Raw genomic sequence first — 21196 nt, forward strand, 5'->3', positions numbered from 1 at the left:
AAGAAGTCAACAGCAGAGGTGGCAGAGAACACCGTGCAGGGCTGGCCTGATGCCACAGCTCTTCCTCCTCCTCCTCCTCCCCCCCGAGGCAGTGCTTCACCTTCCTGGGTGCTGTGAGCTCCATCACCACCCCCTACACAGCCGTTCTGGGCTGCCTCAGCATCTCTGTCACCGTGCGTGGGTGTCCCCGCGCGCAGCCCTCCCACCCGTGCACGTGCACCCCCCCTGCCAGCTCATCCCCAGCTGGGGCCGTGCCACCAGCGTCCCCAGACGTGACGAAGCACTGGGTGCTGCCCACCCTGCGCCCACGCACCCCTCCAGGAAGCGAGGTGTCAACAGCCAGCTCCATCCGTGCGCAGATGTTAGCTGACACCTCGCAAGGAAATTGGTATTCAGGCCCGTTCCCAAGGCCACGAGCAAGTCCCAGGCTCTGGGGAGTGCCAGCCACATGCCAAGCATCTGCCCCTTCCCTCCCCAGCAGCTGCTGCGGGATGGCAGCACAGCCGAGCCTGCTGATGGGAATCTTCCAGCTACAAAAACTGCCAGAGCCTCCTGCTGCCTGCACACCGTGGCCAGGTGCTGAGCACCAAACGAAGCAGGGGTGCAGGGCTGGCAGGATGCTCGCTGGTGCAGCACCCATGGGACCACACAGATCTTCTTCTGAGGCACACATGCAGGGGGAATGAATGCACTCAGTGCTTTGTTATCAGCTCCCCTGGCTGTTCAGCACCCCCCAGGGGGTTTCCATCACTCCTAGCTCCCACCAAGAGCACTGACCTCACCCTGCCCACAGCCCCTTCCTCCCAGGGAGGGCAGCACCTGCCTGCAGGACCAGAGGGAGCTCGGGAGGAGATGAGGAGAGCCCAGCGGGGCAGACCACCAGCCCTGGGTCACACTCGGGGAGCCACAGCGAGCCCTCGAGCTGCCCGTGCTGTTCATTCCTGCCCTTGTGCTCCTCCATCGATTGCACAGCCGAGGCCATTTGTCAGCCTCCTGCGCCAGACGCGCTCTGCACCAGCCCCGCGGGTCTGGCAGCAGGGCAGGCAGCCAGGCCCTCCTGGAGCTGGCTCCTGCGAGCCCACACCTGGGACTCCAGCTCCATGCACAGCAGCCACCGTTTAGGGACGTTGGACTTCCCACAGCTCCCACGTATCAGTGCTCACAGGAAGCTTTTGTGCATCTCCTTTGCATGAGTGCTCAGCCCGGAGAGCTGCTATCCTGCTAGCAAGCTGGCTGGGAGTATCATGGGCTTTGTGCAGCTGGGATCAGGAAGAGATAAAATTCACTGCAGGAATTGTTTGGGCTGCTCCGACCTGCACCAACACACCGGGACACATGTGTCTCCCCTCAGCTGCTAACAGAGTGAGCAGCCTGCCACAGCCAGCAGGACGCGCAGCTGCACAGCTAAAGGTGATGCTCACACCATAAAAATCCTTCCCTGGCCCAAACTCCACAAAACCCACGGGAAATTACAGCAGCACACGTCCAGGTCCCTGGTGGATTTTCTCCCTTCAGGAGAAGGGACTGTCCCTGCTCAGCCCGGAGCACAGCAGGGGCTCTCCCACACACTCCTGCCTCTGCCCCAGCACACGGAGCGATGCTGCCACAGCAGCTCTAGCCCAAGCAGCTTTTTCTGGCTCTAACTTTTTCACTCTGGGTCTGGATCACATTTACACTCATCTCCCAAATCCCCTGCGCCCCAGAGCCCCGGGGATTGCAAGGTGCCCTGAGCTCAGCACCCTCTTAGCTCACCGGCTGCGTTCCTTGGGACGTTTCTTCCCCCGGGAACAAAAAGCTGCTGGCACACAGAGGAGCGGTGGGGAAAGCGGCCCCAAGGAGGGTGCTCCCAGCCCCCCCAAATCGCCCACATCCAGCTGCAGCCCCCATCTTCAGCCCCATCCCAGGGACCCCTCCAGGGGCAGGGGCGCAGCAGCAGGCACCGGGCACCGCCGCGCCGCGACTCCCGGCCCCCGGAGCTCGGCCCCGCGCCCGGCCCGGCTCCTGCCCGCAGCTCCCTTGGCTTCTGCCTCCCCCTAGCGTCGCAGAGCGGAGAGGCTCGTCCCGGCCGAGCCGAGCACGGAGCTGGAGGGCCCGGACCCGCGGGGATGCTCCCGGGCTCTCCAGCCCCGCTCCCCGTGCGCCCACCCCGGGGTGCCCGGAGCGCACAGGGCGCCCCCGGTGCCTCCTCGTAACCGCTGCTCCGGGGCGTGTGCACCAGGGAAACGGGGGCCGAAATGTTATTTACTTCACTTGGGAGGATAATTTAAGACCGCGGAGCGCCGCTGCTTTGGCAGCTCCGTTGCTATTGATGGATGCGCTGCCTTTTCCGAGAGCCGAACAAAGGGAGAAGGAGGCATGTGGCTGGCTCCCCGCCAGCCCGGCCCCAGCTCCCCACGTCGTCAAGTGCTCCTCTTTGGCTCCATTAGTCACCATTTGCTGCTCTCCTGTTTTAACTAACGAGGAGACATTTTGCTGCACGTTTCCTCCCAGGCCAAACGCGTCCCTGGCATGGCGGAGATGGCAGAGCCGTGCTGGCAGGCTCCTGGCAGGGCGAGATGAGCAGCCAGCATCTCCGGCTGCTGCTCCTCGTCCTGTCCTTGTGCCTCTCCTCCTCGAATTTACGGTGGATGGAGCACAAAAGGAGCTGGTCGGAGCCCCTTTCCCTCGTACCTGTCCGTCCAGAGGCTGGGGAACAGTCGGTGCCCAGGGGCAGCCCTTCTCACCTGGGCGCCTTCCCTGAGGAAAAGGGCACTCCGGCTGCCCACGGTATTATTACCCGATCCCCTTTGTGTCACAGAAAAGATTTCCTCTGAGAAGATTAATGGCTCAAGGGAGTGTGAGAGAAATCCTCCAAGATTGCCTGGTTCAGGGCAGAAGCTGAATGCCTCCTTGCCAAGGCCAGCAGCTCCCAGCTGAGCCCCAGGGCTGGGGCCGGTCCCGTGGGCACCCCGTGACGGGGGCTGTGGCTCCCCTGCCCCAGCCCGGGGGAGAGCAGGAGCCTTTTGCTGGGGCAGCAATGGGAGAAAAGCAGCTGAGCAGGGACGTGGTGGCCTTCCCCTGTGACCTCACCACTCCTCTCGCTCCTGGCACCAATGCCCAAAGCGAAGGACCTCAGAGGTGCATGCGAGGGAGTGGACACCCCGACCTGGGGGCTGTGCACGTCCGTGTGCCCACCCCATGGGCAGGGGCTGCTAGCAGGACACCTGCCCCGGGATGGGGATGTCACCTTCCCTTCTGCTGGTCCTGGTTCCCAGCAGCTCCCCGGGGACCCCTCTCCGTGTCCGCTGGCACAGCCCCCAGCCGGGTGTGCAAAGGGCTGTGCAAGTGTGCGTGCACGCGCGGCGCTGAGCCGTGCAGAATAATGCTATTAATGCCATCTGGTGCCGAGACGGAGATCCCCCCGCGCAGGAAGCCAGACACGGCTTTTCTATCCCATTAATCTGGCCCCCCAGCTGCAGGGGCTGGGCGTATGGGGCTTTCTGGGGGGCTGGTGCCAGGGGACACGCACCCTGAAGGGCACGCGTGTCCCCGAGCCCCCCCATGGCCACAGATGGGGGAAAACGGGGAGCCCTGAAGGACACGAGGACCCCTGCTGAGGATGGGGTCCATCTCCCATGCCATCTGCCCTCCTGGCTTCTGTGCCCTTGGCTCCTTCTTTTGGGGGGGCGCAGCCACAGGGTGCCCCCAGAGCAGGGGGTGGGCAGGGCCAGCCCTTGGCTTGTGCCCCATCCGTGCCATAAAACGGGAGCGGCTCCCCTCCTGAGCGAGGCTGCCACGGGTCTTTATTAGTGGGTCAGTGTCAAATCAAAATTACATTTCGAAATAATCTCCTTACCGTGTTAAATAAGCACCTCAGATTATACAAATTGCACGGATTTTGTCTAATAACCTCCCCCTGGCTAATCCTATTTTGCTGCCAGCGTCTGACCTCGATGGGAGCCCAACCGAACCAGGTGAGCCCGGTTCCCCTCCCCAGCAGCGTGGGGGCGCCTGGCATGCCGAAAGCCTCGGGGGCCCTGCTCCCACCAGGGGCTACATTTAAAAATAAAATAAAATAAAACAAAGGGAAATAAAGTAAATTAAAAACAAAATAGTAAGATAAAGCGCAATAAATAAAATAAATGATAAAATTAATAAATTAATAATAAAAATTAATAATAAAATAAATACGGTGAAATAAATAAAATAATATAAAATAATGGAATAGAATAATGAAATGAAATGACATGAAATTATTTCATTCTATAATAAATAAATTATTTATTAATTTATAATAATAAATAGTTATAAATATTATATAATAATTTATCTTATCGATGAATATTTTTTTTGTTTATTTATTTACTTATTTAACAAGTTGAAATGAAAATTATTTTATTAAATACATTTTTATTTTATTTTGTCATTTTATATTTGTATATGCTACAAATATATTAATAATGTATTTATTTATTCTGTTTTTATATACTATAAATGTATTATATATTTCTGTCTTAATATTTGATAAATAAGATAATTTTAAAATAGAATTGTAAAATAGAATAAAAATAGAATAAAAGAAAATAAATAAAAATAATAAAGTGAAATAAAATAAAACAAAATAAAATAATAAAATAAAATAAAATTAAAATAAAATAGGGGAAGTGCTGGGGGCCCCCCAGATGAAGCCCCAGCCTGCTGATGGACAGCGCCCCCCCCCCATCCCTGCAGGAGGGCAGCAGACCCCCCAACCACCCAGCACCCCCGGGTGCTGCCAGCTGTGCCCCGTGCCCAGCTCTCCCCAGCACCCAGATTCCCCCCTTAGCACCCAGCCGCAGGAGGTTTTGCTTTTGGGCTGCGAGGCTGAAGGTCTGGGGGCAGAAATGCCCCCCCCTGCCTGTGCCCTGCCCATGCACACCGAGAGGAGCGAGCACCCCCAGAGCCCCTCGCGGCCTCGTGCCCACAGCCTGCATGGCACGGGGTGGGCACCCCATGAGAAGGGCAGCACTGGGGCACCCACCGCCCGCCCCACACAACGGGGACACTTCTTCAAAGCCCCCCCGGGGGCCCAACATGAACCAGGGAAGCCCAGAGGCCGCTGCTCCGTGCCACGGGGGCGCACCGTGGTGAGGGTGCCCGCGGGGAGGAGGCCTTGGTGCAGGGCCAGGAGAGCGGGCGACTGAAACGCCGGGGGCACAAAGTTTGACCTCTCTCGGCTGGAAGTTTATTGGCCACCAAACACTCGCTGGGGCGGAGGGAGGGGGAAGCACGAGGGCAGTTTGCATCCGGGGGAGCAGGGGAGCGGTGGAGGGAGGCACTGGAGCGGGGCGAGGGGTGGCCTTTGGCAAGGGCAGCTCCGAGCTCTGCCTCGGACCAAGCTCTCCTTCCGCGGCATCGTGGCAGCGCTGAAAGCAGAGGGGTGAGGAGGTCACAGCGTGTCCGGGCTCCTCTCTTCCCAAGCCAGATGCCCATTTCCTCAAAGCCCCGTGGGGCTCCCAGCATCGCCCCGGCGCTCAGAGCCGCGGGGAGCCCGGCCGCCAGCCCGCAGCATCCCCTGCCACCTACCCGCAGCTACAGGTCCTCCTCATTTCCCTGTCTGCGGAGCAAAAAGCAAGGCAAGGGGCGTTACAGGGGCAGCACGGCCGGGATGCAGGGAGGGCAAGCCAAGCCCCCCATCCGTGCCACCAGCAGGAGAGATGAGGCTGCCCCCAAACCAGACCCACCTCCTCTTCTTCTTCCCTCCGCAGTGGAACCGCTGGCCTGGGGGCAAGAGGAGCAGCTGAGGCCTCTCGTGGCTGCAGCCCCTGCCCCAGCTCCCCCTGCCCAAATCCCCACCACGCGGTGCTGCTCCTGGGGCCATCCCCGTGGGGACCCCCGGCTCTGCCCCTCTGCCTCCTGCGGCACCCACGCGCCTGGCACCATCCCCCGGGGAGCTGTGGGCTCTGGGAGAGCTGCTGCCTCACCCTGGGAATGTCAGAGTTTTCTCGGCTATTTTTAATTCCTGACCTTCCTCCCCGAAAGCTGCGACGCTGGCAGAGAAACTCTAAATATTTATGTGGTCTCCTTCCCAACTCGCTTGCTGTTGGGAACCTGCCCCGATGGAAACGTGCCAGGCGTTTCGGGCTGCGGAGGGACCCTGGCGTGCAGGGGGGTGAGGGAGGGTCCCCGGCAGGGGAGCAGCACCAGGAGGGCGCCCAGCCCTCCCGAGGCACTTACTGAGGATGATGAGGAGCCCGATGACAAACGCCACCACGGCGAAGATCAGCCCCCCGTTGCGGATGGTCTCATAGTCTGGGGGGGAGGAGAGCACCGGGGTCAGCCTGGGGAGGGGGGAGAGGGGCTGCAGCCCCCGGCTGCCCGGCTCGCACTTACCATAGCTGAACCTGTCCAGGCCCTGCTCGGGCGCTTGCTCTGGAAGAGAGGAGAGAGCCCAGTGGGAGCCAGAGCCTGGGCACCGGGACGGGGAGGTGAGGTGGGAAGGACGGGGAGTGAGGGCTGCGAGGAAGAGCTCTGATTTCCTCCAGGTCCAGCCGAGCCAGGCAAGGATTCCCAAATTCCTGGTGCCACCCCAAGAGGACTCGAAGCTCACCGTGTGTTCGCAGGACGCATTTGCTGGGTGCACGAGTCCTGAGCTCCGGGTGAGCTGTGCTCAGGGACCCGGCTTGGCGGTGAGCGGCACCTCTCCGGAGCACAGAGCAGCCCCTGGGGCTGCCACCTTCTCTGGCAGCCTTCCTCCTTGCCAGCCTCATCCTCCTGAAGGCTGCGTGTCACCACGCAGGGCGCCTTACCTGATGGCACATCTCTGCGAGGAGCGCTTCGGCCAGAGAAATCCCCCCGGGAAGCCGATCCTGTGGGACTCCAGGGCTCCGACCCCACATCTCACCCCAATTTTCAGCCAGAGCCCCCCCAGCCCTGAAACCAGCAGGGCCCAGCCCCTCTCCTCGCACGGCGAGGTGCCCGATCCCACCGGGTGGCCGGGCTGGGTGCTGCCCCCCCCGCAGCCCCCAGCACCCTTACCGTCACCCATCGCGTCGGCGTGCCCTCTCGCTCTGGGAGCGGGCACCCAGGGGGAAGCGCGTTAATTGGGAGACAAAGCTCATTAAACATTAACGGCCTCGGTGTAATGGTTATCGCAGTCACGCGGGGAGGCACGGGGCTCCCGCCCACCCTGGGGAGGGAGGCCCAGGAGGGGAGGGGGGCAGGCAGGGGGTGCGCCCAGGACTGGGGTGTCCCTGTGCCAGCCAGGAGGGGAGCAGCGTTGCCCTGCCCCATTTTCCAAGCGCCAGGTCAGCAGGATGCCCTCCTGCTGCGAGGTGAGAGCCAGCACGGGGCAGAGGGAAGGGCTGGGTGGGACTGAGCTTTGCTGGGGAGGAGCGGGCAGCGTGCCCGGCGGGCCAGGTCCCCGCAGCAGCCGGGTCAGCGCTCCCCAGCCAGCACCGAGCCATCCTGGGCAGCCTGGCTGCACCACGGCCATGCCCGTGCCAGGATGCTGAGCCCCTCTCCAGCTGGGCCAGCCCCGGCCCCCGGCAGGCAGCAGGCTGCTGGATCCAGTTTGCCCTCCTCCCAAAATCAGCGCGCAGAAGTCACGCGCCCGGGCTGCTTGGCGAGGAGTGCCCCAGCCCCAGCCCATCCGCACACCTTGGGGAGAAGCCAGGCCCCAGGAGGGTGCACGTGGGGCCATGTGAGCATCCCTGGTGCCACGAAGCCGAGGCACTGCTGAGCTCAGAGCCCCCCCCGGGGGGAGTGCCCAGCAGGCAGGACAAGGGCGCTCTGTGCCCGCGCCCCTCGGGGCTGGCTCGCTGCTCACGCGCTGCCTTCGCCCAGCCTCTGGCCATTGTTCCAAGTGCTGCAGGCTGCAGAAAAGCACGGCACCGAGGGGGCCGGGACAGCCCCGAGCACAAAGCCCCGTCTGTGCTGCCCGGGGGGGGTTGGTGCCACTGCCCCCACCCCGGAGCCAGGCTGGCGGCACCGGGGGACGGCGTGGGAAGGGACCCAGCTCTCCGTGCCCGGTTCCTTCCCCATGGGGTCGGGCAGAGCTGCTCCCTGCCCTTCTCCCCACGCTGCCTGTATGGCTGCTGGCCCAAACCCGCAGGAAACCCAAGCGCCACCCCCCTGCGCCCCATTTCCCAGCCCCTCACACCCCAGGGCTGCCCCGTTCCCCCCCTGCAGACCACGCAGCCAGGCACGGGTAGAAACCAAGTTTTATTCCTCGCCCCCCCGACTGACGGCAGCCAACACGCCCGTCCCTTCCCGCAGCAGCAGGCGCTCCCCCTGCTCAGGGGGCAGGAGGGGAGCTGGGGTTATCTCACAGCAGCCGGGGTACGGCCGTTTGCACACACCACGGGGGTTGCTTTGTTTCGTGTTCACACCGACGGCACGCCACGGACACCACGGGCACTCCAACACCGACACCGGGACACGCACACAGCGACACTGGGGGCTGGGGGGCATGGGGGGGCTGCGGCTGGGGGGCAGCACGGAGACGGGGGGGAGCTGAGGCTGTTGGTGGGGTGGAAGGGACAAGGTACACAGGACACGGTCCCTCTGCCTTGGGGATGGAGCCTGCTCCCCGGTGCCACCAGGGGATGTGACACTGAGGGACAGAGCCCACCCGCAGCCCTGCAGAATCCTGCCCCGGTGGCGTGGTCCTGGCCAGGGACAGGGGGTGCTGAGCAGATGGGGCAGGGCTGCACCAGGCTCCCCCCACACCTCACGCCCAGCACCGAGGCGTCCCAGCAGAGCCGAGCCCCTGGGTGCCTGCGGGATTATTGCTGAGCCTCAACATGGGGCAGCAGCACCGTGCGGGGCAGGCTGCTCCCTGCTGCTCCCAACGCAGCCCACAGACGGCTGGAAAAACCCCCAAAACTCTGCTGGGCTGCTCCACCAGGGGGATGGTGCCCAGCGCTGGCACCACCACGCACCAGTGCTCGGCAGCCCCCCTGGGCTGGGCAGTGGGACGGGGGGCTTGGTCCCCGCACTGCTCCAGGCATAGCCCCGGGGCTCTCCGTGCCCTGCAGCTCCCGTGCCCGGGCTCGGGAGGGAGCAGGGGAATTTCTGCAGCACCACAGAGGTGCTCCACAAACCCCAGGAGCCTGCTCGGCCCCTCGGTGGTCCCTGGGCAGGTGGCCAGGGGCAGGGCGGGGGGGAGCAGCCCAGCTCCCAGAGGCAAACCGGGGGGAACACGGGCTGGGGGACAGCTCCTGCCCCTACCCAGCCCCATCACACTCACAGCACGAGAAAGGTGAGGAGAAATCACTACCACAACACCGGCAACGACGAGCCCTAGAGGCAACGAGCACCTTACAGGACGGTCACACAGCACTGGAGGCACGGGACGGGGGGAGCTCGGCCAGGCTGGGGGGCACGGAGCTGCTGGGCAGGTGCGGGGGGAACCCGGGCACAGCAGCGCCGCGGCTCCCCGGGGGGACCCGGTGCTGTGGGGTCAGGCTCCTGGCAGGCAGGTGGTGGCTGCAGTCCGAGTGCCTGTCCTGGGGGCGCTGGGTCTGCGTGGGGAGGACAGCAGGGAGTGAAGGCACAGCAGCACCGCAGCCACCAGCAACAGCCTGCTGCCACCACCGGCTCCCCGCTCGCCCCCTCTCCAAAAGCAGCCCCCAGCCCAGGAGCTCGGAGGAACTCAGACCGCGGGGTCCTGGGGCAGGCAGGAGGAGAAATGCCCTCGGGGGGCTGCTCCCAGCAATCTGTGAGCCCTACAAATAAAACTGCTGGGCAGAGGGGGAGCACAATGGAAGGAAACGTGCTGCTAGGGAAAATCCGGGCAGGTGCTTCCTTTTCCTGCCCCAGCTCCAGCCCCGTGCTGGGGACGCAGAGCTGCACCGAGCAGACGGGGGGGGGGGGGGCCCTGCAGCCGTCCCCATGCACAGCCAGGCTGTGACAGCCCCGGTGCCCCCCCCCTGGGCTGGGACTCACCGCATGGCTCCGCTTCAGTTCTCTGCTTTCTGTGCTCCCGTTGCTGCAAAGGGAAGAGCAGAGGGGCTGCGGAGCCCGGCCGAGGACAAACCCCCCCTGCCCAGGGCCGGGTGCTCGGCCAGCAGCAGGCAGCAGCACAGGGGGTGGGAGCCTTACCGTTGGAGGCAATCAAGTTCTCAGCCTGAGCCTCTTCATCCCCCGGGGCTCTGCAAGGACAGGAGCACAGTGAAGGCAGCTGGGACCAGCAGCCTGTCCCCTGGGGCATGAGGAAGGTGCCCAGGAGCACAAAGTGCTGCTTTCCCACCCGGGGAGCCTGTGCACCCATCCCACCTTGAGCCTCACCAAGGGGGGACACTGCCCTCACTCACCTGGGCTTGTGGCTGAAACTGCACCTGCACCTCCTGCCTGCGAGAGGAGAGAGACCCCATCAGCACGGCCAGGTGGGACCGGGCCATGGTTTTTCCCCACGGCTGCCCCAGCCCTCCCCCGAGCCCCGCTCCCCGGCTCACTGAGGATAAGCAGGATGCCCACGGTGAACAGCACCACGGCAAACACCAGCCCGCCGATCCTCAGGCTCTGGTAATCTGCGGGAGGAGACAGAGAGACCCGTTTCTGCCAGGTTCGGGGTGGGGACAGCATCTTGTGCTCCCCGTGGCACACACATGCACATCCCTGCTGGCATGGCGATGCTCACCGTAGTTAAAGGGGTCTTCCTCCTTCTCCTGGGTCCCCACTGGAAATAAAAACACACAAAGGGTGTAAGGTGAGCACACTGCGGGGGGAGCAACCCTCCCGGCTCAGCCCCTGCACCCATCACAGCTCCCCTGCTCCATGGCAGGGCTCTGTGCTGCCCCAAACCACCCCCCCCACCCCAGCATTTGCCCCAGCAGGTTTCTGCTGCGTTTTCTGGCACCCGGAGGCACCGGTACCCACCGTCTGCCACGGCCACCGGCACCAGCAGGGAGCAGAGGACGATCAGCGCCGCGTCCATGGCTGCTGCGAGAGAGGGGAGAGTGGGATAAGCACCTGCAGGAGATGGGGCACCAGGGCGCACGGGGAGGGCTGAGGGCCACTCATGCCCAACTGCAAGGGAGAAGCCCTGGGCTGAGCCCCCCCTGCCACCAGAGGAGAAGGGCAAACACCCGGCAGCCCCAAATCCTGGTGCCATGGCTCTGCCCCGGCCACCCCAGGGCACGGAGGATCATGGGGGGTGAAGGATGTGCCGGGAAGGGCTGCAGCAGGCAGGCAGCCCGTCATTTTCCGTGGATCTGTGCTGTATTTTGAGCAACCACCGTGCTGCCGGGGCAGAGCAGGACCCCCGAGGCGCTCGTGGCACAGCTGTCAGCACCAGCTCGAGGCTGTGCCGCACGCAACGGGGCGAGCACGGGGGCTGCGATCTCCCCATCAAGGTCACCACTGCGTCCTTCACTCGGAGTGTGTTTAAATTTACCCCAATTAGCATAGCAATTACCTTCCTACAACGAGGCCGGTGACCCCTGACAGCTCGCTCGTGGCTGCGCTCGCCCCCCAGCTCCCTGTGCTCAGCTGGGGCAGCACGGAGGGCCCGAAAATAACCCGGGTCCTGCCTGATGGCACAGCCTGTCCCTGTCCCTTCACCAGCACCAACTCACCGTGCCTTGTGCAGGGCCAGGAGGTGCTGAGCGTGGCCCCCAGACCTCTGGGGGACCCTGGGGATCCACAATGTCAGGGGGGCACCCACAGGTGCCAAGCGGAGAGGGGCCACCAGGCCGTGTGCGGGGGGCACGGAGCTGGGGCCAGCACTGGGGTGGGCCCGGTGCCAGCTCCGTGCACAAGGAGCTGGGCACGGTGGCCATACATGGTGTGGGGCACGGGCAGACACGTGGAGGGCTCGCTGCAGGACGGGGTTATCGGGGTGCTGCACGGCTCCGATAGCACCGCACGCTGCTGAGCTGCTGTGCTGGATGAGCTGCGATAAGGAAGGGGCCCTCCATAGCAGGAATTCAGTGAGCTGGCGGGTGCGGATCCCTTCAGCCCCTCATGCTCCATGGGCACCAGGGTCCCCCGGACCCTCTGTAGTCCCCATCTCCCTGTTTGAGCACCCCCAGCAGCCCTGCGGGACCCCCAGCAGCCCTGTCCACCTTGGGAGCAGCCCCTGGCCCCGCCGAGGCCGGGAGCACGTTTCCACAACCCCATTTTTATTCGCCGTATCGAGTCGCTTGCCATGATAATCCATATCCTCCCCTCCCTTTGTCTGTTGTCCTGTCATTTTGAGGCAAATGTGCTTTATCTGAACGCTGGAGGCTTTCATTTCCCCTGCCTGCAGCTGCCGCTGCCATTGTGCAGGGCTGTGCCGCTGCCGGAGCGTGCCGCTGGCTGCCTCTGCCCAGACAATCCCCCTCGCGCGCCGAGGCTCGTAATGCTGGATAATTACCAGGTTTTAGAAACGCCTACAAAGAGCCCAACAGCTGGTGATACAGTAACTCCTGCTTGCACATTTGCCTACGGCCCTTATCTCACACATCCTTTAACCATTTTCTGCCCGGGCGGCCCGTGCCAAGCAGCCTGGCCCCGAGGTGCCGTGCCGAGCCGGGGGCCAGGCGCAGGCGCTGTTGTGAGCCCTCTGCTCACTTTTTGGCTTCTCGAGCTCCACGCAGCCGAGCTGCGCTTCTCGCCAAGCCAAGCGTGCGGCTCACATATGCTCTTTGTTTTGCTGCCTCGCTTGGTGCAGCTCGCACACTTCTGCGCGCTCACACCAAGCTCTGCGCGAGCTCACCGGCGGGCCTGGCGGTGTCCTCGCCAGGAAAACAAACACGGCGCTCCGGAGTGCAGATGAGCCCGCTTCCCCTCCAAGGCAGCATATGCTTTGGGAAACGTCACAGCTTTTTGGGGTTGTTTCAAGCTGGCCCACCCACTTTTTTTTTTTTTTTTACTTTTTTTTTTGGTGAAGCCGAAGCAAAGCGAGAAAAGCAAACACTGTGCAGGGTTTGCCTTCAGCCTGAAGCGCTCGGGGCACGGAGCTGCTGCTGGTGGCCAAAACCCTGCTGTGCCCCGGCAGAGAGGCAGCAGGGGCTGCACAAGGGGTGGCTGCACAGCCCCGCTCCCCAGCACGTGGCACTGGATCCCCCCCTGGTCCTGACCCCAAGTTTGCAGCCGCCAAACAAAGCAGCGAGGCGCCCGAGCAAACCACCGCGACCGGGGAGCGCGGCGCTCGGCACGTGACTTGAATCAAAACATGTTTTTTTCCCCTTAAAACGGTGATCGGCTGCAACGCGGGGAGGCAGAGCGGCACAGGAAGCAGGGCAGCGGTGCCCAGGGCTCTCCTGCCCTCCCGCTTTGGCCCAGTCAGCAGTTGTAATGGGGAAAACAAAATATTGCCCCCCCTCCGATTCCCCATCCCCACCCCTATGGGGCCAGCAGTGCTCCGGGGGCTCGCTGGGGCTCTGTAGGCTGAGGCATCCGCAGCTTTTGGCAGCAGTGAGGCTCTGCTTGGGGCTGGGGAGAGCCTGGTGGTGTGTGAGGAAGCAGATGGGGCAGGAGGAGGACCCAGGACTGGGGAGAGGCTCCCAGGGCTGGGAGCAGCTCACAGGCACCGGGGCTGGCCAGAGGCTTCCCCACCCTGCTGCCTCCTCAGGAGAGCCCCCCCTCGCCACCCTGCACATCGTCTGGGCACTGCCCATGTGTGGGTTGTGTGTGGGAGGGGGAGAAAAGGGGGGAAATCCAGGCAGAGGGACCCGGTCCCCACCGATGAGCTCTCCGAAGCACTGTAGATTGTGCCAGAGCAAGGCAGGTGAATTTGTCAAGGTTTTGCATCTTGAAGCCCCCTCTCCATTGTTTAGCACAGACCGGCCCTGTCAAGTCTCAGCGATCACAGCCTCACACTGGGCAGCCTCCTTCCGTCAGGAGCCCCGAGGGCACCTCCCGGAGATCAGACCTAGTTAAAATCTCCCGTTTCTGTGCAAAGCCCCCAGGAGCGTGGCAGCAGCGCGCGGCTGCCCGGAGCGCTGAGCAGTGTGCATGTGTGAATGGACATGGCCAGCTCCGCGCCGCGCTGCTCCTCTGCCATTTCACGTCAGCATCAATCTGGCTATTAACGTGCCTGTTGTTGTGCTTGCTCCCAAATGAGAGGGAAGGAGGATTTTCTGCCCCCACCATTCCAACACGGATGGCACTTCCCGAATTTGCTGCTGATTCCAAGGCTGGCCAGGTAGAAGACACAACTGAGCCGACTAACATCAGGGTATCCCTTGTGCACCTGGGGCACCGCCCCATGGCAGAGGATATTCAAAGAAAACCCTCTCCAGGAGCCCCAGGAACCCAAACCTCAGCCCTGCCCTGGCTGAAGGAGCCTCATGCAGACCCCCAGGGACCCGCGATGACCTGGTGGGTGCTCACAAAATCCCGGGGAATTACTGAACACGGCAAACCAAGGCTCTGCCCGCACCCCGTGCTCCATCACCCACACCTCGGTGCCCAACTTGCCTCCTGGGGGGTTTCTTCCAGCCCTGGGTGATTTGCCCCAAAGAATCAGGGACTGCTGGACAAACCCACGTGCCTGTTAGGGGCTCGCTCACAGCCCCCAGGACGCCGAGGCGCTCCCCCAGCAGGCTCCACTCACCCTGCATTTGAGAGCAGCCTCCAGGCAGCGAGGCTGCTAATGGCTGCCAGCAGCACCAGGGCAAGCCCTCAGCCCCAGCTGAGCAACAGCCGCCTCCTCCCACCTGCTGGCTCCTCGTTTGCTTAGATCAGCAGTGCCATAAACCTCGTTTGCAAATGTCCCTGCCCGGTGCCGTGGCACACCCGGCTGGAGCCCCGGCTCCGCTCGCCAAGCCGGGGAGTCGAGGCAGAGGTGACCTGGTGGCTCAGAGAAGTCCAGGTTGCCACCAAGCACCGCAAGAACAACCCAGGAGAAGTATTCCAAGCTCCCATGCATCCACAATGCTCCCACCATCAGTAGAGCATCGAATAAGGGGTGTTTTCTCCGGGGTGACCTGCTCCGGGATGCTCTTCCCAGCAGGAACCACCATCACCAAGCACCGTGAGGGGCAGCTGGGGCGCAGCCCCCCCACAGGACGTCCCCATGCACCCTGGTGCCCTCCCCATGCTCGGGTACACAACAGCTGCAGGGCCTGGAGGCTCCTTTACAGCCTGGAAACACGCAAACAGCCTGAAAGGCAAACACAGAGGGACGGCCACGCACACAGCTCCCCGCTTACCGTGCCAGGAGCTGTCCTCACCACCAAGTCTCGCCTCCCGGCAGAAGCACGACTCCTCGCAAGCCTCGGGAAAGGAGCTAGAACCAAAGCAGGGCAGTGAAGGACAGGCCTCACGAGAGGAAGACGTGGGCAGCGCCGCGTCCCGCGGGCACGGGGCGTTTGCTGGAGCAGGCTGCAACAGGTGGCCTGGCGCTGCCGCGGCCGCGCTCGGCACTGGCAGCTTTCCCTCGCACGCTCCCATCTCTCCACCCCGTGCTGCCTCTGAACGCAGCACCCTGCTGGCACTCCGCAGCCACCTCTATCTCCATTTGGAGCGAAAGCACCCCTGGGACTGGAAACCCCAGCGGGAACCAGCGGCACCTCCGAGCACCGCGGGCTGGCAGAAATGGGTGCCGGGGATGGCTCCACGTCCTCATCCACGCTCGGCTTTCCCAGGGGGCTGCCCTGCCACGCTGCACGGCTCACTCACGGCCCCACAAACCACCTGTCACTTTCCCTCCCATGGCGATATCCCTGCCAGATCCGAGTTCCACCACACGGCCTCCGACGTCTGTTCCTTCACCAGGCACTACTTCCACCACGCTCTGCCTCTCCCGTACGCCTTCCCAGGATAAAACACTCGGCTGTTTACCACCACCACGGCGTTACTAAAATATTTAAAAACATAACCCAAACGCTGACAGCGGGGGGGAGCCCCCTCCCCTGTCCCCACCATCCCCACGGAGCCCGGCGAGCACCGGCGGAGGCGACGCACGCCCAGGGCGCGCCCGCGGTGCTCTCCGGTGGGCACGGCCGTGCCCGAGCATCCTCCCCGCGGGGGGGTCGGGATCCAGGCGACGAGGGGACGAGGGGACCTCGGTGCCACCGTTACCATGGCAGCCGCCGGCCCGGGGATGCTGGGGGCCCGAGGCGCAAGGCGATGCCCCGGGCACCGACGGCTCCCCCGTGGCGCACGGCGACCCCCGGGCGCACGGCCCCGGCCCCCCTCGGTTGCCCCCCCGAGGCGGTGCCGGGCAGCCGAAAGGCGCTGGGGGGATGCTGGGGGGCGTGAGGATGTGCCCCCCATCCCTCGGACCCACCTGAGTTTGCCGGGGGTGGGGGGGAGAGGGACTGGGGCCGGTGCCCCCCGCTGCTCCGGGCCGGGCGGCGACGGGCGGCGAGCGGCGGCTGCACAAAGGCGAGCGGGGAAGGGGGGGCCGGGAGGGGCCGGGAGGGGAGGGGAGGGAAAGGGAAGGGAAAGGGAGGGGAGGGGGCGGCGCCTGCCGCAGGGTGGGGGGCGGCGGCGGCACCGGGAGGGGGGCTGCGGGCTCGGGGGTGGGGCTGGGGGCTTGGGGATGGGGTGGGAGCAAGGGGATGGGGGCTCAGGAATGGGGGCTCGGGGATGGGGGCTCGGGGATGGGGCTGGGGACTTGGGGAAGGGGCTCGAGGTTGGGGATGGGGGCTCGGGAATGGGGGTTCAGGCTCGGCGATGGGGGCTCGGGGCTCAGGGATGGGGGCTCGGGGATGGGCACAGCTCGCCCCCAGCATCCGCTCTGCCCCCAGGTGCCCAGCAGCAGGGGCTTCGCCTTGCCCACCACCCCCAAGAACCATCGGGCAGCCGAAGGGGATCACACCGCCGGGTGGTCCGGCGTGCAGGGCTCGGGCAGCTCTTGGGGGCCACTTCCAGCCCGACAGCACCTGCTTTACCCCAAGGTGTGCTCGGGACCTGCTCCTTGTTCTGACTCTCCCCAGGCCCAGCAGCTGCAGAAGGAAAGCAGGCAGCAGCCAGCTGAGCCTCCAGCCTTAACTGGAGTTGGGGTGAGGTGTGGGCACCACCGGGCTCCTCTCCCCACCAGGCCAGCCCGGCACACCCGTGTCTGCTCGGCCCCAGAGCCGCCCTGGAGAGCCATTTCTTCACGGAAAAGCACTTGGGCAGTGCCATCAGCTCCGAGACGGTTCCTCCCCTAATAACTCAAATGCATCTGAGATAGAAATCAGCCTCACAGACAATAATGGCACATATTGTGCCGCGTGCTTGTTTCCCAGTTTCCAGTAAAATCTAAAAAGCAGATAAAGCAGCCCTGGCATTTCAAGGCAATTATGCAGAAGGGTCAGGAGACACAGACCAACAGAGAGGAGCTGGACAACGTCACGTCTTTGTAATGCACTGGGATAACATGATAAGGCTGTCAGTCACCCTGCAGTGAGGGAGGCAGGGATGGAGCAGTTATAATCAAGTTTGGGGCTTCTCTGACCTTCCCCAGCCCTCAGCTGTTATTACCCACTGCACGCAACAAAATATTTCGGTGCCGTGATCGTGCCTGGGGACGGCAGCAAGGGCGGTGGGTGCTTGTGAATTGGCCATGGTCAGAGGATGCTGGCTGGCTACAGCTCCTGCAGCGCTGGGTATTTGATGCTTTCTCCTTTTTTTCTAGTACCTTTATTCCCTTTATTCACAAATCTTCCAGGCGCCGCCCAAGGCAAGCAGAATCGTAAAAAGCTGTCACCGTGGGCTTTTTGGCTTTTTTTCTGTACAAACTCAGGTGGATCAGAGGGCAGGTTGTGAGCACAGCAAGCCGAGGGGCCGCCAGGCTGCTCCCATGGAGGGCAGCTGCTCCAGCAGCCAGCACTCGCACGGCAGCGCCGTCACTGCTGGAGGGAACCTGGAGGAGCTGGGGCTCCTTTTCTGTCGAAGCGGGGCCAAAGCTTTTTGTTGGTGTTTGCAGGCGACTCTGATTTATGCTAGTGAAGGGGCTGGGGTGACCGCCTCGTGCTATTCGAGCCGGTGGGAACGTTGCCAGGAGCTTTAACGAGGACATGATTTCATCTCGCTGTGGGTTGTCTTACGCTGGAGCAAAAGGGAGCAGCGCGGGGCGGGCGCCTTCCCGGGGAGAAGGGAGGGAGAGGAGCTGCTTGCTCTCCAGAACTTTCCCCTCCGATTGTAAGACCTTCCTGGGGGGGGGGTTTGGCCATTTCTCCAACTCACAGATGGCCACGAGAGTGGGTCAGGAGACCGAGAGACAGGAGAGAGCTGCGGGAAGGGGCAGGGAGCAGCAGGAGCCCTTCTCGATTTAGCAGGGCCTCAGCGCCATGCGTTCTCCACTCAGACTTTTCTTGCCTAAAAATACAAAAAACATTGCCTTATAAAATAAATACCAAAAATATTGCCTTAAGATACCAAAGAAATATAAAATACGACCTCCAATACGTTGTCCCTGCCTGCCACCTTCCCCCGCAATGCACCCTGCTTGTCCCGGGGCCCCTCCGGCCAGCCGGAGCCCTGCGCGCTGGGCGTTCCTTCAGCACAGCCTGCACTAATTTTAGCCGTGATGAGATGTTTGGGTTGGGAGCAGGAAAGCCCATCCCAGAGGCCGTGGGATAAAGCAGCGCCGCAGTACAGTAACATTAAACCAGGGTCCAGGGCTGGAGCCCCGCGGGGATGCTGGAAGGGGACAAATTCTGTCCCCACCTCGCCCAGGAACGCCTGGACCAGCGCTCAGCGCCAGGTTGTGCAGAGCCACGCGTCTGCTTTTAACCCAATGGCATCTCCCTGCATTAGGCCTAAGCCATTCCTTGTGGTCTGAGTGATCCTGCGAGGAAACAGCAAAGCAGCAGGCGATATTAAAGCTTCTCAAGTTCGCGCTCTCCAGCAGCGCTCAGCCAGCCCGGGGATTGCACAAGCTGAAGTTCAGCGACTCCGTGCCAAGCCGTGATGTTCCCCAGCACAGGAGGGAACCAATCTGAAGATTCTTCTCCACAAAACATTTTCGGAGAGAAACGTCATCTCTGAAACCCTATAAACAAACCAGCTTCCACACGACCGAAGGGAGAGCTATAAAAGGAGAGTTTGGGAAAAACACCACTAATGGGCGGTGATTCACATGGTGCCGGTCAGACTGCATTTCTGTAATTTCTGTTCCTTGGGGATGCTGGCCTGCGATTTTCAGAGCACAGAGCAACGTGGAGGCAGCCCGGCCAGATGTGGATGAGCAGATGCAGAGCAGCAAGCAGGGCCCAGCCCTCCTGGAGGGGTTTGCCCACCGTGAGCTGCCCTGCACAGACAGGGCTTGCTGAGAGCAACACTGAAGCCCAGATGACCACCAGCAAAATGCACTGGATTATCCCAAACCCCGCTGAGATCTCTGCCCTCAGCTCCTGACAAGCTGGATACATGGAAAAAAATGGTTTGGTGCAAGAGATGAGCCACAGCAGAGAGCAAACCCTCTCTGGAGGCAGTGGTGAGAGGAGCACCAGGCAGGGAGAGGGGAAATGTTTCACCCCGCGGGTCCTGGCCCGGCTCCTGCCCTGCCCGTGCTGTGCTGCACGATGGAAGCAGGAGCTGTTTGCTCAGGTGCTCTAGGAGCAGAGACGAAGATGTGCCCGAGGCATCTGCTGCATCTGCACCGTGTTTTCTTTGGGAACAGCAGAGCACAAAACCCCCGGCCAGGCAGCTGCACGAGAAACTAATCGTTTCTAATCTGGTTAGAAAACTTCAGCCCCTGGGGAAACACAGCACAGCTTTCCGTGAGCCTGGCAGGAGAGCCCACTGGATGTCAGGTTTAGAAGAAATAAATTAAATTTGTATTAGGGTCTGCAATCACTTCGCTGCTTGGAGAGGCTATTTCAGAGAGCGGAGGAGTAATAACCCGCGAGGAGGTGAAATCCTCTGCAGAGGTGCGGGTCCTCCATGCACCGAAATGGCCCCATTACCAGGAACATAGTTCCAGCAAGATCAGCTCTTATTGGGCTCCAATTTTTGCTTTATTCTCTTTCAGAAGATCTGTTTCTCCAACATGCCATCTCAGACAGCAATAAAACATTATGAGCTGCTGCTCTGTGCTGCACACTGCGACTTTTACGAGCAGTAACGCAGAGATCCCAGAGAGCCTTTGTACAAATGTGAGCTGGCGCTGTAACTCACATCCCAGGGAACTCACGATTTAATCAGACCGACATAAAACAGGGGAGCCGTGCGGGGGCCCTGCTCGTATCCCAGCCCAGCTGCCTTCTTTTTCACAAAAATCATTGCCTTCCCTGGCCCGCACGCGGAGCGGCTGGCCATAACCACCAGCAAACGGGATGCTCCATGCACGGGAGCCAGAGCCCTGCTGCCCCGGGGCACCTCCTGCCCCCAGGGACACCGCAGGAGGCACGGAGCAGCGCTGTCAGTGCCCCCAGCCCAGCACCGTGAGCCTGCCAGCTCTGCCCTGCACAGCCCAGCGCCCCGTGGCTGCTGAGGCACGTTGGCCCTTGGCTCTTCTTCACGTTCCCATTTTTAGCCGTGGTTTCCAGCGCTGTTCTACCAGCGGCAGCTGTCACAGCAAGGCTGCTGGTCTGGCTCCACGTCCCCAGGAACGAATCCCTCCCTGCCCCGAGCCACGGCAGGTCCCCTCCCCGCGCTGGCGGAGCTGCAGGGCCACTGCAAAGTGAGCCAAAAACCTTCTCTCGGCCTCCACGCCTTCAAAGCAGCCTCAGAGCACGTCGTGGGAGGTTTCTGCGTTGCTTCTTTGAAAAGCTGTTTGAGGTCAGGCTGACTCAGGGCTTCCCAAAAGGCAACAGCTCGCATTGTTTGGGCGCAGGGCGAGAGCCACCAAGCGCCGCCCGGCCTGCTGGGGCCAGCACCGGGGCCGGGGGGAGGTAGGTGCTTTCTGCACACGCAGAGCCAGACTTTGATCAGTTATCCCAAAATTCAACTGCAAACCACAGCCCTCGGCGTGCCAGCAGCCTTGTCCCCAGTGGGCGGGCGTTCTGGGAACCTACGTGCGCTCCTGGGAAGCGAGGAGGGGACAGGGACGCGCCTGTGGCTGCCCACGCACCACAGCAGCTTCTCGGCTTTGCTTGGCAGGTATTGCCTGCAGCTCCCACGGCCCTGCAAGGCTGGAGGAGGCCGGCTGTGGTGTGCAAGGAGCCCCCCACACAGCACCAAGGGTCAGCCAGCCACCCCTCCAGGCTACTTGGGGGGCAAACGGGTCAGAAAGCAGCTGCCCAGCCCTGGGAAGTCCTGCGCTCACATCACCGGCGAGCTGATTTCTGCACCTCCTCCACAGGATGTGCTGCGGTGCTGAGCCCTCGGCCCCGGGGTCAGCTCCCCCCTGCCCTGCCACCATCCCCCCCAG

At 62.5% G+C, this 21196-nt stretch overlaps 3 protein-coding genes across 13 annotated transcripts in view; all 3 read right to left on the bottom strand.

Moving 5' to 3' along the window:
* DSCAML1 (DS cell adhesion molecule like 1) overlaps positions 1–2172 on the bottom strand; it is a 97003-nt gene extending 94831 nt beyond the window's left edge. The window contains exon 1 of one of the 2 annotated variants that reach the window (XM_072027715.1): positions 1753–2160. In XM_072027715.1, the coding sequence (XP_071883816.1) occupies positions 1753–1870 (118 nt within the window). In that variant the 5' untranslated portion in view covers positions 1871–2160. Of the gene's footprint in view, positions 1–1752 lie in introns of both variants that reach the window. The other variant, XM_072027716.1, reaches the window with a different exon arrangement.
* Positions 2173–5180: 3008 nt separating this feature from the next.
* On the bottom strand, positions 5181–7094 carry FXYD2 (FXYD domain containing ion transport regulator 2). Its single transcript, XM_027444176.3, is given in 7 exon segments — positions 5181–5384; positions 5545–5575; positions 5703–5739; positions 6196–6270; positions 6352–6390; positions 6997–7019; positions 7021–7094. Coding segments are annotated over 6 exon segments (258 nt in total). The 5' UTR covers positions 7080–7094; the 3' UTR covers positions 5181–5384; positions 5545–5550.
* A 1074-nt stretch (positions 7095–8168) lies between these two features.
* Positions 8169–20661, bottom strand: FXYD6 (FXYD domain containing ion transport regulator 6). 10 transcript variants are annotated; one of them, XM_072027721.1, is made up of 9 exons: positions 16181–16269; positions 15102–15178; positions 10840–10902; positions 10601–10639; positions 10416–10490; positions 10275–10311; positions 10063–10112; positions 9907–9949; positions 8169–9482 (listed from the first exon to the last, which is right to left on the bottom strand). In XM_072027721.1, exons 3-8 carry the CDS (start codon positions 10895–10897, stop codon positions 9921–9923), a joined length of 288 nt encoding a protein of 95 aa, XP_071883822.1. In that variant the 5' UTR covers positions 10898–10902; positions 15102–15178; positions 16181–16269; the 3' UTR covers positions 8169–9482; positions 9907–9920. The 10 variants fall into 10 exon arrangements, with proteins under 10 accessions (XP_071883822.1, XP_071883823.1, XP_027299993.2 ...); XM_072027722.1 differs by having other exon boundaries at positions 10840–10899; positions 16181–16267; XM_027444192.3 differs by lacking the exon at positions 16181–16269 and adding an exon at positions 15462–15532 and having other exon boundaries at positions 10840–10899.
* Between the last annotated feature and the right edge of the window lie 535 nt (positions 20662–21196).

The sequence above is a fragment of the Anas platyrhynchos genome, chromosome 25 (genome assembly GCF_047663525.1).
Source record: "Anas platyrhynchos isolate ZD024472 breed Pekin duck chromosome 25, IASCAAS_PekinDuck_T2T, whole genome shotgun sequence".
Lineage (NCBI taxonomy): Eukaryota > Metazoa > Chordata > Aves > Anseriformes > Anatidae > Anas > Anas platyrhynchos.

Coding starts and splice junctions, on each gene's coding strand:
- FXYD6 (XM_072027720.1), bottom strand. CDS start 15,342: ATGGGAGCGTGCGAGGGAAAGCTGCCAGTGCCGAGCGCGGCCGCGGCA. Junction 10,113..10,274: donor AGTTTCAGCCACAAGCCCAG/GTGAGTGAGGGC, acceptor CTGTCCTTGCAG/AGCCCCGGGGGATGAAGAGG. Junction 9,950..10,062: donor GAACTTGATTGCCTCCAACG/GTAAGGCTCCCA, acceptor TTCCCTTTGCAG/CAACGGGAGCACAGAAAGCA.